The following is a 15,061-nucleotide window of genomic DNA, read 5'->3' on the forward strand; positions in this document are numbered from 1 at the left end:
TAAACACACAGCAGAACAGAGATAACTGTTACCTCAAATATAATTTGTGCCATCTTAACCATAATGATAAAGTAAAGAAGATAGTTTAAAGTTGAAAACACTGCTGCAGAAGACAGGAAGAACAGACTTGTTTCCCTGGGCTTGAGCTAACGCTAGACATAGGCAACCAAGTCGAGTTTATTACTGTGTTTAATGGAAGTCATGGTCACCGCAACGGAAGTCATGATGACTGCAATAGAAGCTGATAGTCCCGGACAATGGTCTCCTGAGCCCGCCCACCATTCGCCCCTGTGCAAACACAAAGTCCCAGCAGAAGGCATTAACTAAATTTGGGAAAACTCCAAGATGATGGAACCACAAGGCCCCAGACAACAGTTAGTCTCCAAGAACGAGATTTAAATTGCCTCTACATTTTCAAGAGATTAGGGACCCATGAAACTGGCTTATATGAAGAAGAAAAGATTTTCCTTCACTCAGTTCATCAATGTTATTAAATGCCTTTTCTGGGCACGTGTTGCCGTGACTGTCACGAGACTGACAAAGAGTTTATAGTCTCAAATGGATAGGAAGTATGACACAAATCACAGGATCACCAGGTAGAAATGGGCAAGAGCTACATGGAGGGGGAGTTGTGTGTGATTGGTGACTATTCTGTGCTACTGATGATCCTGCATCGTCTCTGAAAATTAAAAGTTCGCTCCCAGGGGGCCAAGCACATTTCTTCCATGTGTTACGCCCCCCTCAGTGGCAATGCTAACGAAAGCAAACTTATCTACTTCAGCTGTGCGGGGAACATGATGGCAGATTGCAGTGGCCTATGATTTGTTCTCCCCAGTAACTGAACCCAAAGATGCCACGTGTCACAGTCACATGACAAATGTGAATAATTATCTCTGTCACTCGTTTCTTCACCTGGAATGCATGCATTTTTTAAAAATGAAACACCCTCTCGAATTTCATTTCTGTGCCAAGAAGCATATAATAATCACAGAAAACATTTTATCAGCATTTCTCTATGTGTTAGGCACTGAAAATATTATTGCAATTAATTTTTGGAATATCCCTGTGAGGGAAGCAGTATTATCATCTCCGTTTTATCATGGGGGAAATTCTACACTGTGGAAAACTCAGTACCTTGTCCAGAACTATAATCCAGCACATGGTCTGAGACTGGAATTCAACTCCTGCGATTCCTGGGGCCATAGGCATTGCTCCAAATTTAGGCTGCCCTGGTAACGAATGAATGGAGGGACAAGACTTTGCCTCTCCATTCATTCACTTTATCGCCAGCCAAGTAAACGAGCCCTGCAGGCTGTTACTGCAGTATGTCCACACCTACGTGACTTGAACAATGGAACTCACTCAAAACAGCAATAGTTATATGCTCCTAGCAACAACTTACAAAAGATATAAGTAATACTTTCTGACCACATGAAGTTTACCATTTACCAACATTTTTACAGAGCAATTTCTATCTACCAACCAACCTTATCTACAGTTAGAAATTCTTCGATTTCCAGAACACACAGAGAATAAAACCTTCTACGAGATGCTAATTGTCTAGTTCAAACCAGAAGTGCAAGCAGAGGTAGCACACAGGGACGGACGAGATGGGGAAAACAATGTCGACAAGGAGGTATAAAGTGTAACTGCAGAGCACAGGCAGGTGAAGGCGAAGGCGAAAGCCCTGGATCACGTGTCAGGGCGCGGGGGAGGGAGATAAAGAAGGGAACCAGTATCCTGCACCTCTGGTTCAGGTGCGGCAGCCAGTGGGCCCTGTGCAGAGATGGGACAAACCCTTTGCCAGGGCCATTCCTGTATCGAACCCGTGGGTCAGAGATCAAAACCCACGCTGCTACAGACATCTTCGAGACAAAGGAAAAAGAAAAGACTAAACTGAACCTTTGCATACTTCCCCCAAGTTAATTTCACTATTTTTAGTTTTTAAAAAGGCCAAGTACATCATAATCAGGTCAAATGTAAAACACATGGTTTTTATTAAAAAATGCACGAAATAGGAATGAGGGTTTTCTTCTGCAGCTGAGCATGAGTGATGTTTCCCAGGGGTTTGTTTACGATTGTTTACTTGCATCCACATCCTCTTAACCTACTCTTTTTTTCCTCCTATTCCTACTGCAGTTTTAATTTAAATATAGTTGGTATACTGCGTTAGTTATATTAGTTTCAGGTGTACAATAGAGTGATTTGACATTTTAAACTGGGGGTGTCCAACCCTCGGCCCAGGGTGGCTATGAATGCATCCCAACACAAAATCACAGGTTTACTTAAAACATTATAAGATATTTTTTTGTGATTACTTGTCGCAATGTATTTAATGTGTGGCCCAAAACAACTCTTCTTCTTCCCACGTGGCCCAGAGATACCAAAAGTTTGGAGACCCCTGTTAAACCTTACAATATGGATCTCCCCTCTAAATTCTAGTAATCACCTGTCACTGTGCAAACTTATTGCAATATTATTGACTATATTCCCTTTCCCTTTTTGCACCCATCCCCCACCTCTCCCCCTGGCAACCATGTGTTCTCTGTTTCTATGAGTCTGTTTTTGTTTTGTTTTGTCTGTTCACTTTTTTTTTAGATGCCACGCATAAGTAAAACCACACATTTGTCTTTCTCTGACTTACTTCACTTAGCATGATACCCTCTAGGTTCATCCATCACCCTCAAGTTTGTAGGGAACCACAGAAGACCACAAATAGCCAAAGCAACCCTGAGACAAAAGAATAAAGCGGGAGGTGTCATGCCCCTACCCCTGCTTTAACTACCTCCCCTGTCCATGCCTCTGGGTTTTATCCTGGCAGATGAGGTGGTAGTTGTATAATTTAAACCTGTTGTTGAATGATGTTTGTGTAGTCCATGTTATAAATAGCCACCCCAGAAACCCAAGAGGGAAAAAAATACACTTCAAGATGCAAAAGGCTTGTATCACTAAAGGAAAAACTCACCTTAATATTTTCTTCCTTTCCCATTATAAACTTAATCACTAAAGAAGGAATGAGGCTATTTGTTTATGTAAATTTAAAAAAAACTGCTGGGGTACCCAACGGGCTGCCTGATGCCCTACAGCGAGTACAAATTCATTACCAGCAAGACCTCTGAACACACGTATCTGAGCATTATTCATTGTCATAGCGACTATCTAGAATTCAACATCCGCACTTCTAGCTACATCGGTTTATTGGCCAATGCAAAATAGTCACTTCTGCCAGCGACGCCAGATACAGTGGTATGCAAAAAGTGTCCATGAAACATGTGCAGACAGTGAAACACGGGCTAAGATGCCCCAGAGAGAAAGCCGACACCAGTTGTTGCCCCGGCCACGCCGACGTGTATCGGGGCCTGTTTATAAAAAGCAAAAGTCTAGCGTTTAAGGTCGCTGTGTGGATCTGTTTGCTCATAAAACATTAATTGTCTAAATGTTAAGGAGCAGTGGCCGGCAACAAAGGTCTAATTCCTTACGCCTACATATCCTAGCCACTTACCCGAATGCCACTGATTTTCCTTAAGAACACACCGCCAGTTGATCTATGTATTTCATGCTGCAATACTTGAAATGAAAACAAACAACTTATTCCACTGCTTATTGTAGCCCTGGGATGAATGTCAGGCAGCTTTGTAAAAATGTAATTATTTAAATTGCGAACAGGTTAGAATTTTTCTTAATGCAGAAGTTCTCCCACTAATTTATGTTTGGTGGGACGGAGTGGGGGTGAGGAGTAGCTTCCGCACTAGCAGGCTGGGGCCTGACTGTTCTTCCTCACCGGGTTATAAGGCAGAAACGTGCCTTCAGGAGATCTGCATTCTGGTCTGCCTCTAACCACTGTTCTCTTGTAGGATTCAGAAGGCTGAACGTGTTTGTACCCACTTAACTGCTCATTAAAAAAAATAATAAAATTCACCTCCATTCTAAAATGCACACTTGATAAGAAGGTTTTCAACACTGTTCGTGGTGGTGAAAGGCTGTGTGTGTGAGGCTGGGTTGAGGGAAATGTCCTCTAATTCTTATTTTTAAAAACAAATTGTCAGCGTGTCCAGAGCGCCTCTGGGCACTTTGCAAGAACTCTAGGGTGTTATCAGAAGTGTCCGGAGCATCACAAAGGCCATTGGTGTCCCACGAGGTTATACAGATGTAAATTAACTAGACGTCGCACAGAGAAAACCCGCCCCACTTAGGGTAAGAATTGGGGCCGATCCTTGAAAAGGAAGGAGGGACCACGTCTTACAATCGCACCCCAGCGTGCGCACTCAGTTGCCCCGCACCTCTGCCCTACTCCGCATCCCAGAAAAGGACCCGAAGGCTCCCTTCCAAGTCCTGGAGAAAACCGGACTGCCAAACAGCCTGCCGACGAGGCTCAGCCGCCCTCCTCGCCTTCCAGCCCTGCTCCGTCTCCACTCCCGCTCCGCTGGTGAACAGCAGAGGACTGTGTCGGAGGAGAGTCGAGTAAAAGCCTGCCACAGCGCGTTTGGAAAGAACAGAAAGGCACAACGTGAGGAGCCAGGAAATGGGCCGGGAGGGGCCCCCAGGACGCGCAAAGAGCGCGCTGTTCTCTAGGGCGCCCGGCGAGGTGGGCGCTGCAGGCGGAGGGCAGAGACCCCCAGGAAAGACAGGCGGGCGGGCCTGGGCCCCGCCGCTACTCACGCGTCTCCACCCTCCTCCGGGTCGCTGTCCGAGGCCCACTCCTCGCCGATGTCCGGCAGGGTGAAGAAGAGGGTCTTGGGGCCAGGTGCAGGGGGCATCCCAGCGCTGGGCTCTCGGCCTCCGGGGCCAGGCTGGCGGGAGTTCCGGGGGCTCGAGGCTGAACCGCTGCTGCCCGTGGAGCCCCCGATAGACGGCAGCGCGGCCCACACCCCGCCAGGAGGGCCGGGGGGCGGCCGCGCCAGCGCCGCCAGGTGAGCCGGGGAGCTCGCGGTGCTGCAGCCCCCGCCGGAGGGGGCCGGGGGCAGGGCCTGGACTTTGGCTGCTCTCGGGCTACTGGGCAGTGAGAAGGGGGTCCCTAGTGCTTCCGTCCCGCGGCTCGCGACTGAGACCCTGGGGTAGGAGGCGGTGAGCCGAGGATGGAGCGCGGCCGGCGCCACCCGCGAGGTGGAGGGTGAGTCGGGCGCCAGGGCGGGGAGGAGGGTCAGGGTGGGGGCTGCCAGCCCGGAGCTGGCAGCGCCTTCTGCGTGGCTGGAGGAGGCGACAGGTGAGGGAACTCCCGGGGGCGCCATAGAAGTCTTGAAGATTTTGGCAAAGAGGGACCCGAGGTCCAGCACTGCGACCTTCATGTCCCAGCCTCGGAGATGCCGTCCCCGCTGCTGCTGCTGCAACCTCAAGGCCTCGGGGAGCCGGGCTTCGGGGCTCCATCCACTGCCGCTCGCAGGGATCCGGGGAGGGTGGTGCCGAGCGGTGGTGGGGGTCCTGGGGACCCCGTGCTCCGCGGAGCCCCCGGGGACCTCTGGTTCTCGCCCCTCGCAGAGGGACACCTGGGGGCGCTCAGCCCCGCACCACTGGAGACCGATTCCAGGGGGTCCGCAGGACGCTGAGGCTGGAGACAGGGGCTGCCACCTCCGCGCGGAGCAGACCCTCTGCCCTGGTGCTGCGAGACCCCGGAGACCCACGGTGCTGCCAGCGCCACCGGGCTGAGGGTAGGGACTGGGGACTGGGGCCTCCGCCCGTAGAGACACCCCGACGGGGCCTCCGGGACGCCCCAGCGGTTGCTAAGCTAAACATAAACCCTGCTTAGCTCACTGCTAATTGGGCCCCGGCCTGCAGCCTGGGGCTGTGTCCACCGTAGATACCCTGGCTCCCCGCCTTGATTCCTTCCTGCCTTAAAGGAACACTGTCCAATTTCTCCACCATCCTTAAAGCTCTGGGCTGAAGGTGAGGAATTTGAACAGAGCCCTGGGAGAGATAACCTTGCTTCCAAAAGATCTGGAACTTAACTAGTCTGACGAGACCACATGTGCCAGGGCTGGCCGGATGGCTAGCTCTCTGACAGGAGGGAAGGTTGGTTAAAATGCACTGACACATCGTGTATTCGGGTGAGGGGACTTAAAACTGGCAGTGCCCTCTCCTCCCACTCCAGGGCCAAGTTCAACATGGTCACTAAAGATGACATAGGGGTACAACATCAGGTGCCTCGCACACGAACTAGGAAATGGTGTTGGGCTCTGACAGCTAACTAGTAAAAACTATACAACGCATGTGTTTAAACACCGACCGGAGTGGACCAAGAGATGCAATAACAAAAATATCTGAGAACTCAAACTACAATGAAACGGAGGAGGTGTAAACTAAAAAGGCAGATATGAAAGGTAAGAGTTCCTTATTACGGAATACTTTCCATATATTCCATGTGGAATACATTTTATTTTGCTAAATCTGAAGAATTGCAGTAAAAGACGGAGTGCGTGAGGGCGACGATCCACGGGAGTGTGGGGTCCCTCGTGAGCAAGATTAAAGAAGAAGGTATCGGCGGGCTTATCCCTTACTGTTTAGGAGATGTGTTTTCTGACTTGGGGCAGGGGAAGGAAATGAATGGGCCAGGTAGCAAATAAATTACCTGCCATCCACGAGGATGTGCACTAGTATTTCGGCAAGTTCTCCAGCTGGATTCTGATTTCTGTTGGTAATGCCAAGTTTTGTATTTCCTTACAGAGCGCTCACCAGTCTTCTAGCTATGACAGCCACATGCGGTCAGGATCCTTTTTCTGAATCCAAGTGCCACGGACAAACAGGGTCTGGGCAGCTTTCTCCCTTGAGACAGCGCTGAGCGCTGAGCACTGAGATGTAGTAGAAGGGATGTGCTCCTCCCACAGCCAGAAATACTCAGCGTCCTGTCACAGCTCACCATCAGGTGAGTGCTGCAGCAAACGAGCACTGTGGGTGGCAGCCAGCGCCGTTGGCATTGCCTCGTGGAAAGAACAGTCGTGTGCTTAAGAGAGATGAGAGGCAAGGCTGACGAGGGTCACCATCCAGGGCCTGGGGTGTAGGAAGAGGGCAGGGCATACAGCCGTCAGCACGTAAAGCGCCAGTGAAGAAGCACACAGTCAAGAGTCGAAATGAGGGAGGAAGGGGAGGAAGAAACCGACACCGGAGAGCAACAATGGGAACCAGAGGTGGAGGTCTCGGGTCTGATCAGGGAAGCTGTGTCAACTTCGTCATGATGCAGGGGCACCAGAACCGTCCACACTTCTCATGTTCTCATCCTTCCTCTTCTGTAACCACTCACCAGGTGGCTGTGGGGGCGTGTGCGGTCCTCCGGGACACTGAGCTGTTCTCCTCCAGCACTCACTCAGGACTGCAGGGCTGCATCCCGAAGCCTGTGTATTTCCGGGGGACCTTGCTTCTGGCTCACAGAATAATGAAATCCTCAGCATGTGAGGTTGCTCTCAATGCAGGTAGAACCATTTCTAAAATAGGCTCTCCCAGCGTTTAAACTACTAATTGTCTGATTGACTCTGGGCCCTTAGAGCTGACCAGCCTCTCGGGATGGAGCCGCACTAACCTGACTCATAAAATACAGAAGCATGAACCTCCCAACTCTGATGTGTTAACTGATAATGACACAATCCAGAATTGTCCTCCGCTCTTTCCCTAGGAGAGGCATTCCTGCCGAGACCAAGTTAAGTTGGAAGGCTGTTGGGTGAGCATAGAATCGAGCGAAGGCAGTGTGTCACACGATTCATACACAGGGGACATTCACAACAACACCGCCTTGCATGGACTGCGGGGCACCACCTACCTGCCTTCTGCTCTTTAGCTCTAGATATTTCTGTGCTCCCACTACCAGCCACTTCTGTGCACGTGCTGTTCTTTACGTGGAGACTGCTAATAAAGCCTCAGAGAATCTGCAAACTCTTCCGGGTCCTGAAAACATTCTCTGTCTAAGGTGTGCTCGCACGTCCCCTACCTGTTATGGACTGAGTTGTGTCCCTCCAAAATGCATGTTGAAGCCTTGACCCCCAGTTCTTGAGAAGGTGACCTTATTTGGAAATAACTTGTCATCAAGTTAAGACAAGGTCATTAAGAGGAGCCCTGACCCAATAGGACTGCCACACTCTTAAGAAGAGAGAAAGTTGCACGCCACCACACGGGGAAAGCTCCAGGTGATGGCAGAGGCAGAGACCGGAGTGATGCAGCTGCAGGACAAGGGACAGCAAGGCTGAGGGCCACCACCAGAAGCAAGGAGGAGGTCAAGAAGATGCTCACTGAGGTTTTAGAGACAGCAGGATCCTGCGGCCACGTGACGTCAGACTTCTAGTTTCCAGCACTGTGACACAATGACTTTCTGTTGTTTTAGGCCGCCGGATCTGCAGCGCTTTGTTACGGCACTGTAGGAAACTCAAAACACGAGTGGGGTATTTGTTCACTGCTGGGGTGCTTCATAATTATGGTCTCTTGCTGGTACATTTATGAAATCTTCAGTGGGTGCATTTTCTGTAAAAAGCTGGCTATAAATTAAAATGATAATCCTAGTTGTTTCAAGTCCACAGGAAAAATGGCAGGAACCTTAAAAAAGAAAGAGGAAGAAGTAACGTTGTCAATTCAGGGGGTGAATGTAGCATTCTGGCTGGCCAGCCTGGTGAGGCTGGCACAGTGAATGGACAATTGATCCTTTTGTGCGAAGGTCCTTTGGAAATGGCCTATAATTGCAAACGTGATAAACAATTCTCAGCAAGAGGCTAGGTCTTTTAGACCCATTGTTCATCCATCAACAGTCTTTCTCAGAGAGACATCAGATGCTACTGGGCTTCTCTGTTAATTACATGTATCATGGCGTTCTTGCAACAAGAGCCTCAGGTGATGCACTCAACCGTTCTGGCTCCAGCAGAATAAGGAAATGAAAGTAAATGCAGTAAATCGTTGTCACTAACTGTGACGGTGTGAATTTCAGATACACTTTTTTAGAAATGTCAAAGCAGTGTTTTGTGAGATAAAATTCTCCAGCTTAGATCAGTTAATCAACAATTCAAAGAGTTGATTTTCTGATGTGTGCAATGATGCTGGCTGCATCACTGAGAAAGTATTAGGAAGGTGCTGTGAAGAAATGGCATGTTTTGGAAACCTGGAAGTTAAAATACATCATCTGAGTAATTAACCTGTTTAAGAATTGAAATGGCCTCTCTTAACATGAACGCCAAGGCGAGAACCTCTAAAGAAAAATGCTGTCAAATTTGATTATGGACATTTTAAACTTCTGAACAGTGAAAGGCGTGTGTTGATGGAACAAATATTTACTAAGCACCACAGTGGAGAGAGCACAGTCTGGTGGACTGGGGGGCTAGACTCTTGAGGTTCATGTTGTTGCTGCCACTGACCCCCACCCAGGCCTCTCTCTGTCCCTTCATGGCCCCTGCCTCCGGTCATGGAACGTGGGGAGAGTCGCAGGAGTTAACACCTGCTCAGTACCGGGCACAGAGCCTCCCTTAGGATAAATAAATGTCTCAGTAGACATTCATTTTTATTACATGTGGAACTAGGTTACACTGAAAAACCAAAAAAAAACCAGATCTTGAAGGAAATTATAGTCACTTTTATGTCCAAGGTTATTTGTTTTTGTACAGTTTGGATCTTTTCAATAAGTGTGTCCTATTCATTTTCAATGATAAATGCACAGGAGAAAACAAAGCAGACCAAAACCTCAAAAGCCCCAAGCAAGTTTCTTGATGTGTGATCGAGGGCTGTGGATTCTTCCGTGGGAAAAACACAAGAACAAGAAGGCCTTTACACTGATCAGAGCGCTGCTCCAGAGGACAGAGATTGTTAACGGACCCTGACCGGATCCGCCGGGTGTGGCGCAACGGCAGAGACCAGACCCAGGAGGCTTTGCAGGTGCTCTCAGCGGCGGCCAGGAGCCCAGAGAGTCTCACTGCACTCGAAGTCCTGGAGCCTTGAGATGCTGAAACCGCTCACAGCGGGGAGCCCTCGCTCAGCTGTTTCTGGGACCCAACGCCATCAGAGACGCAAGGTCTTCCTCTTGTGTGTTTGCTCACTGGGAGGGGGCTATGCCTTGCTTCCTGGTGGTCCCAAAATGGTACCCTGGGCACCAACCGTCTTCCCCTCATTCAAACAACTACGTGCGAGGCAAGAAGAAGGTAAAGCTCACTCTCTCACTTTCCCCCTCATTAAGGAACAATATCCTTTCCAGAAGTTTCCCATTGGTTAGAACTAAGTGAAAAGTCCTTCCCTAAACTAATGATCAGTAAAGGGGAAATAAGAGTTATCAGGCTTTTTAATCATAGTGCCTCACTTAGTGGTCGAGAAAAAGTCTACTTTCCCTGAGCGTGTTACCATCTGCACAAAACCAGGACTCTATCGATCAAGACAGAAGAGGAGATGGGCATGTTTGTTGGGTGTCGTAATAGCTACAATGAATAGTTTGAGTAGTTTGACTATTGGTTATCATCAGATTAAAAGGGCAGCTACCAAGTGACTGTTCGCATTCTGTGCAGTGGATATAAACTCACTCACTGAGCCTTTGGCACCATGTTGAGTGCTATCACTGAAGAGGTGGTAATAGGCCTTCTCACACTGGACCCCTTTATGCTTCCAAATATCACAGTCAATGTCAGTGTCACGTCACATAGATCACTGCACAGCTTGGTGGTTTCAAGGTAGACTCTGGAGTCAGACTACACGGTTCCGAATCATGCCCCGATAAGAGGCAGAGATGCGACACTGGGGGAGTTAAGTACCCGTGTGCTTCAGTTCCCTCATCTGTGGAATGAAGACAATGATAGTACCCTATGTGGTTGTGAGTGCTTAAATAATTAACACATGAAAAAGACCTAAAGACTTACCTGACACAAAATAAATGCTCTATTAGGTGATGATTATAATAAAAACCATGGCTGAAAATTTGGCAAATGTTCATAGAGACTCTTCTCCATGCTTTTTCAGTGTTTGGTTAGAAAGTGTGCTGTTCATTTAATGGGGTAGCTTCCCACAGCTAGGGAAACTGTGTCAGAGTGGAGACATCCAAGGCTCTGTAGCCAAGCCAGCTTGGACTTGAACTTTGCACGTATTTGCTGTTTGACCTCACACAAGTCCCTTGGTTCCGGTGGGGCTCAGTTCTCCCAACTGTAATATCTTTTTCCATAAAACTGTTATGAATTTTAAATGATGTAATGCATAAAGTAGGTAGTAGGTTATAAATGGTTGCTGAAACAGTTCACTAGCAAATTTGTCAAAGAAACAGAGTCATGTTGGCAAAAAGATTATGGCCAATTCAAAAGTCCACTGAATGTGAGTCTAGTTAAATGTTTCTCAGAGTGACATCTACAGATTCCCCTCTAGTAGAGTCATCTGGGACGATTGTCACGGCGCAGAACTCTGAGCCAAACTATGTGACGCCGAGTTTGGGAAGGTCCTTCCCAGGATCTGCATTTTTTAGCAAGTTACCCAGGTGAGCAAGTGTTCAGCTTGCAAAGGTTTTATACCTGTTTGTCTGCTTCTTAATATACATGGACCTGTGTCAGCCCAGCATCTGCTCATTTGCCCAGCCTTTATCCTAGACAAGACTGCTTTGCACCAAAGCAACTCAAGCAGAACAGCCCTTTAAACCCTTGCACTGAAGGGTTGCCTGCCACCAGAAAGTAGAGTGGACAGAGAAAGGCCCTGGCCTTAAAGCACCCTCCAAAGTCACATGGCCGAGGCTCAGGCCTTTCTCCTACCGGGGTTTGTACAGATTCTTGCACCAGCAACAGTGGATCCTAAGGCTGCACCCTCTTTAGACTCTTCGGACACTCACACTGTCCAGGAGATGGAGCCTTTCTCTCCCAGGAGGACTGGGCACAGGGTAAACAGCCAGTGAACCCATCCTAAGGAGGAAGTGTATTTGGGAAGGCTGTGCCTGGGTCAGGTTGGGTGAGGGATTAAGTTTTTTTGTGAGAGAAATTGATACCTGACCCAACCCTTGAAACTGCAGAGTATAGCCAAGAAACAAGGATGTAGGAGAGCAGTGAAAGCGGAACTACGTTTCTACGTGGGTGGAGAGTTACATGGGCAAGGCGTGCTGGGGCATCTGTACAAGGTCTCGACAGCTCGAGTTTAAGAAGCATCCACTCACTCAGCCGTCCCATTGCTGTGTGGCAGCGACCACACCAATGAGAGGGAATGCCTGGAAACGAAGCAAGAGAAGGAAGGGCAAGATCACAAAGAAACTTCCAATGTGCACTAAGGCTTTAAGTGGGGACCTGGAACTCATCGGGCCTTTGTTTCCCAGAGTCCTGGCATGCTTTTGGGATCAGCATTGCAGAGCTGAAGGAGGTTGGGGCAACATTTGGAGCATCCTGATTCTCTTTTATGTATTTTCTCTCCCAGAAAACAGATGAAATTTCTGGGTGGTAAGAATGTATTTTCACAAAATAGAATATGTTCATTTTCCTTCTGTGCCCACTGCTGCAATGTCGATGCAATGTTTTGTATTCAACTGTCCATAATTTGAAAAATTACTATATTCCAGTTATTCTTTTAGGTGTCAAGGATACTACGATGAATACGATGGAACTCCTTGTATTCAAGGTGCTCCTACCCTGGGGTCTCAGGATGGAGTCAGATATAAACCATGTCCAAAACATAACATGCAGTTAGACGGAGGGTTGAATCAAGTACCATGGATGCTAAGTCATAAATGGATCCACTCTGCAGGCTGTGTGTAGGTGTGGGGGTGGCGGGTGGGGAGCTGGTGTAGCATAGAAGGATTCCACAGGAGTTGCTTGGACTGGAGTATCAATCAAAGTAAATATGAAATTCTAGTTGTTTCTTATAGTCACACTGTTAGCATTCTGGAAACATAATAAGGTGGGACAATGCTGTTCCCCTTTGCTACTGTCCACTGTTGGTGCCACAGCTTGAGTTGGTTCACCTTTTTTTGACTCTCCATCATCCACACATCGGGTACATTTTGATGCATTGAGGACCATGACCATTATCCGGTCCATGAAATGTCATGAAATAAAGCTTAACAGCTTGACTGAAGGCCACCGTAATAAAGGATTATTTGTCACAATCATATCCTATGAAGGTCATGTCTTTTCATAAATGGAGGGGACAGGAAGGGACCCTGTGTGCAGAGAAAGAGCACAGCCGGTACACAAAGCGGTGGGCCACAGAGGGGCTCAGGGGCTGGTACCAAGCCTGGGAGAAGTGGTGAAAAACAAAATAAAATCAAGCCGAGGAGATAAACAGATGTGAAGAGCCTTGCAAGTCATGCCAAGTGATTTGAACTGTGTGTCTGATGGACACGGGGGCATGTCCAGAACTGTCCATTTGTCCCACACAGTCCCACTATCTGACCCTTCCTGGAGCCCCTATTCACTTCCAGATTAACTTCCCTAGTCCAACAAGCGAGATTTCCACCCTTGAGCGCCCGCCCATCCCAAAGTCAAGGGTGTCTGCCTGTGGGGATGGCGAGACAAACAGTGCTACCAAAAGGCTGGCTAAAGCAATTTGCTAGCAGGGAGCATGTTCGGCTGAAATTTTAAAGCATGGCTGCAAAGGGGAAGGGGAAGGTGATGAAGGTAACCTGTGAAGTCCAAGATGGGCAAAGGTGTGGAGACAAATTTCTCAGATGGCATCAGAGCTAGAATAGTTTAGGTTGCCTGGAGTGTTTCCGAAAGTGTACAATGCAGAACGTGCAGGCAGCATGATGTGAAAAAGAGCCACGTGATAAGAAGGGTTCGATCATCACATTAGTCCAGAAGATGCCTCAGCAAGAAAAGGCTGCATACCTTTCTTTAAAGCAGGACCTCTGAGCTTTGCAATACCCTGCAATGCCTGGCGTATTTCTGAGGGGAGGAGATGGTAAGCGGTGCTTCTGACGTTTATTTGGCAGGGACACCTTTATAGAATGTTACCTTGCAAGAGGAGTGTTGCAAGACTATTGAAAGACAGTAATCAACACAATCTAGAGCAATACTGGAAGATAGGTTCAGAAGACCGGGTGGAGTCCTGGTAATGGAAGCCTTTGAATTCATTTGAATAGATGCTAGGCATCCACTGGGAGACTTTGTGCAGGGTGGGGCGGGGATAGGTGGCTGACCAGAGCTGTGCCCAGCCTCCGAGTTGGGCTGCAAGGGAAGATTCTGGGTCTCTGAAGAAGCACCCAAGGCATCCCACGACAGAAAGTGGCGGCAACTGAGCAGCATGCCGCCGCCGACCTGGAGGCCTGGCGGTACCTATGCCAAGTGAGTGCGGGCTCCTCTCTCCTTGTCTCCCTTCCTGTTCTGTGCTCTGAACTCTTGACATTCCAGAGCTTCTCGGGCCATCAGATAGCAAGTGGAAGGGCAGGAGGAGTCCGGAGAGAGACAAGGAGCCAACACCTCCCGTCATCGCTGGGGGCTTCCAGCACAGCAGGCTGGCCCAGGCCCCGCTGGTGACGTGGAGAACCACACTGCATGTAGGTGGGAGTCTGGGCCTCATCATTGCCCCTGCACTGGCATTTTGTGACTATGAGGCTGCGCCGTCTTTTGTTCTATCCGGTGAGCCTGAGTTTTCATCCAAATGGCAGGACCTTTTTCCCCCACAGAGCTTTGAGAGGAGGAAAGGCTAACATGCATTCCTACTTGCACCGTACTGAGCCCATCCTGTTCCATAAAGCAGGCCCCGCGTCTCATGTGGTGATATAAACGGCTGGACTTGCCTAGCTCCCTTCCCTGGGAAACAGTGACCTACCCACGTGGTTCTAGTGGTCACTGCCATGGTCACAGGCATGGACACACACTTAGCACTAGACCAGGAACAGGCCCTTCCTGAGGCTTTAAAAATTGAGACTAGGAAAGAGGGACAGTCCCTTGCTGATGTGGAATTGGAACCTAAGAGATCCTAGGCTCCCAGAGGACACACCCAGGACATCAGCACCCAGACAGGAGCAGACATGAGGTGTGGGGGTGTTTGAGCCCCTGGTTTTCTTTCACCTGGGGGCAGCTTATTATATCCCTGCCCACTTTCCAGTTTGGTTATAGAGCATAGACAGTCTCCCCTTGTGCCTGAACAGCTCTGAGTTGCTGGCACTTGCATCCAAGTACTCACTACCATGAAGACTCTCTCCACAAGGAGC

General features: G+C 48.8%; 1 protein-coding gene across 1 annotated transcript in view; it reads right to left on the minus strand.

The window, feature by feature from the left end:
- Positions 1-5,760, minus strand: part of FAM149A (family with sequence similarity 149 member A) — a 39,665-nt gene extending 33,905 nt beyond the window's left edge. The window contains exon 1 of the mRNA XM_028527004.2: positions 4,660-5,760. Within this exon, the coding sequence (XP_028382805.1) occupies positions 4,660-5,285 (626 nt within the window). The 5' untranslated portion in view covers positions 5,286-5,760. The remainder of the gene's footprint in view (positions 1-4,659) is intronic.
- Between the last annotated feature and the right edge of the window lie 9,301 nt (positions 5,761-15,061).

The sequence above is a fragment of the Phyllostomus discolor genome, chromosome 11 (genome assembly GCF_004126475.2).
Source record: "Phyllostomus discolor isolate MPI-MPIP mPhyDis1 chromosome 11, mPhyDis1.pri.v3, whole genome shotgun sequence".
In the NCBI taxonomy this organism is placed as follows: domain Eukaryota; kingdom Metazoa; phylum Chordata; class Mammalia; order Chiroptera; family Phyllostomidae; genus Phyllostomus; species Phyllostomus discolor.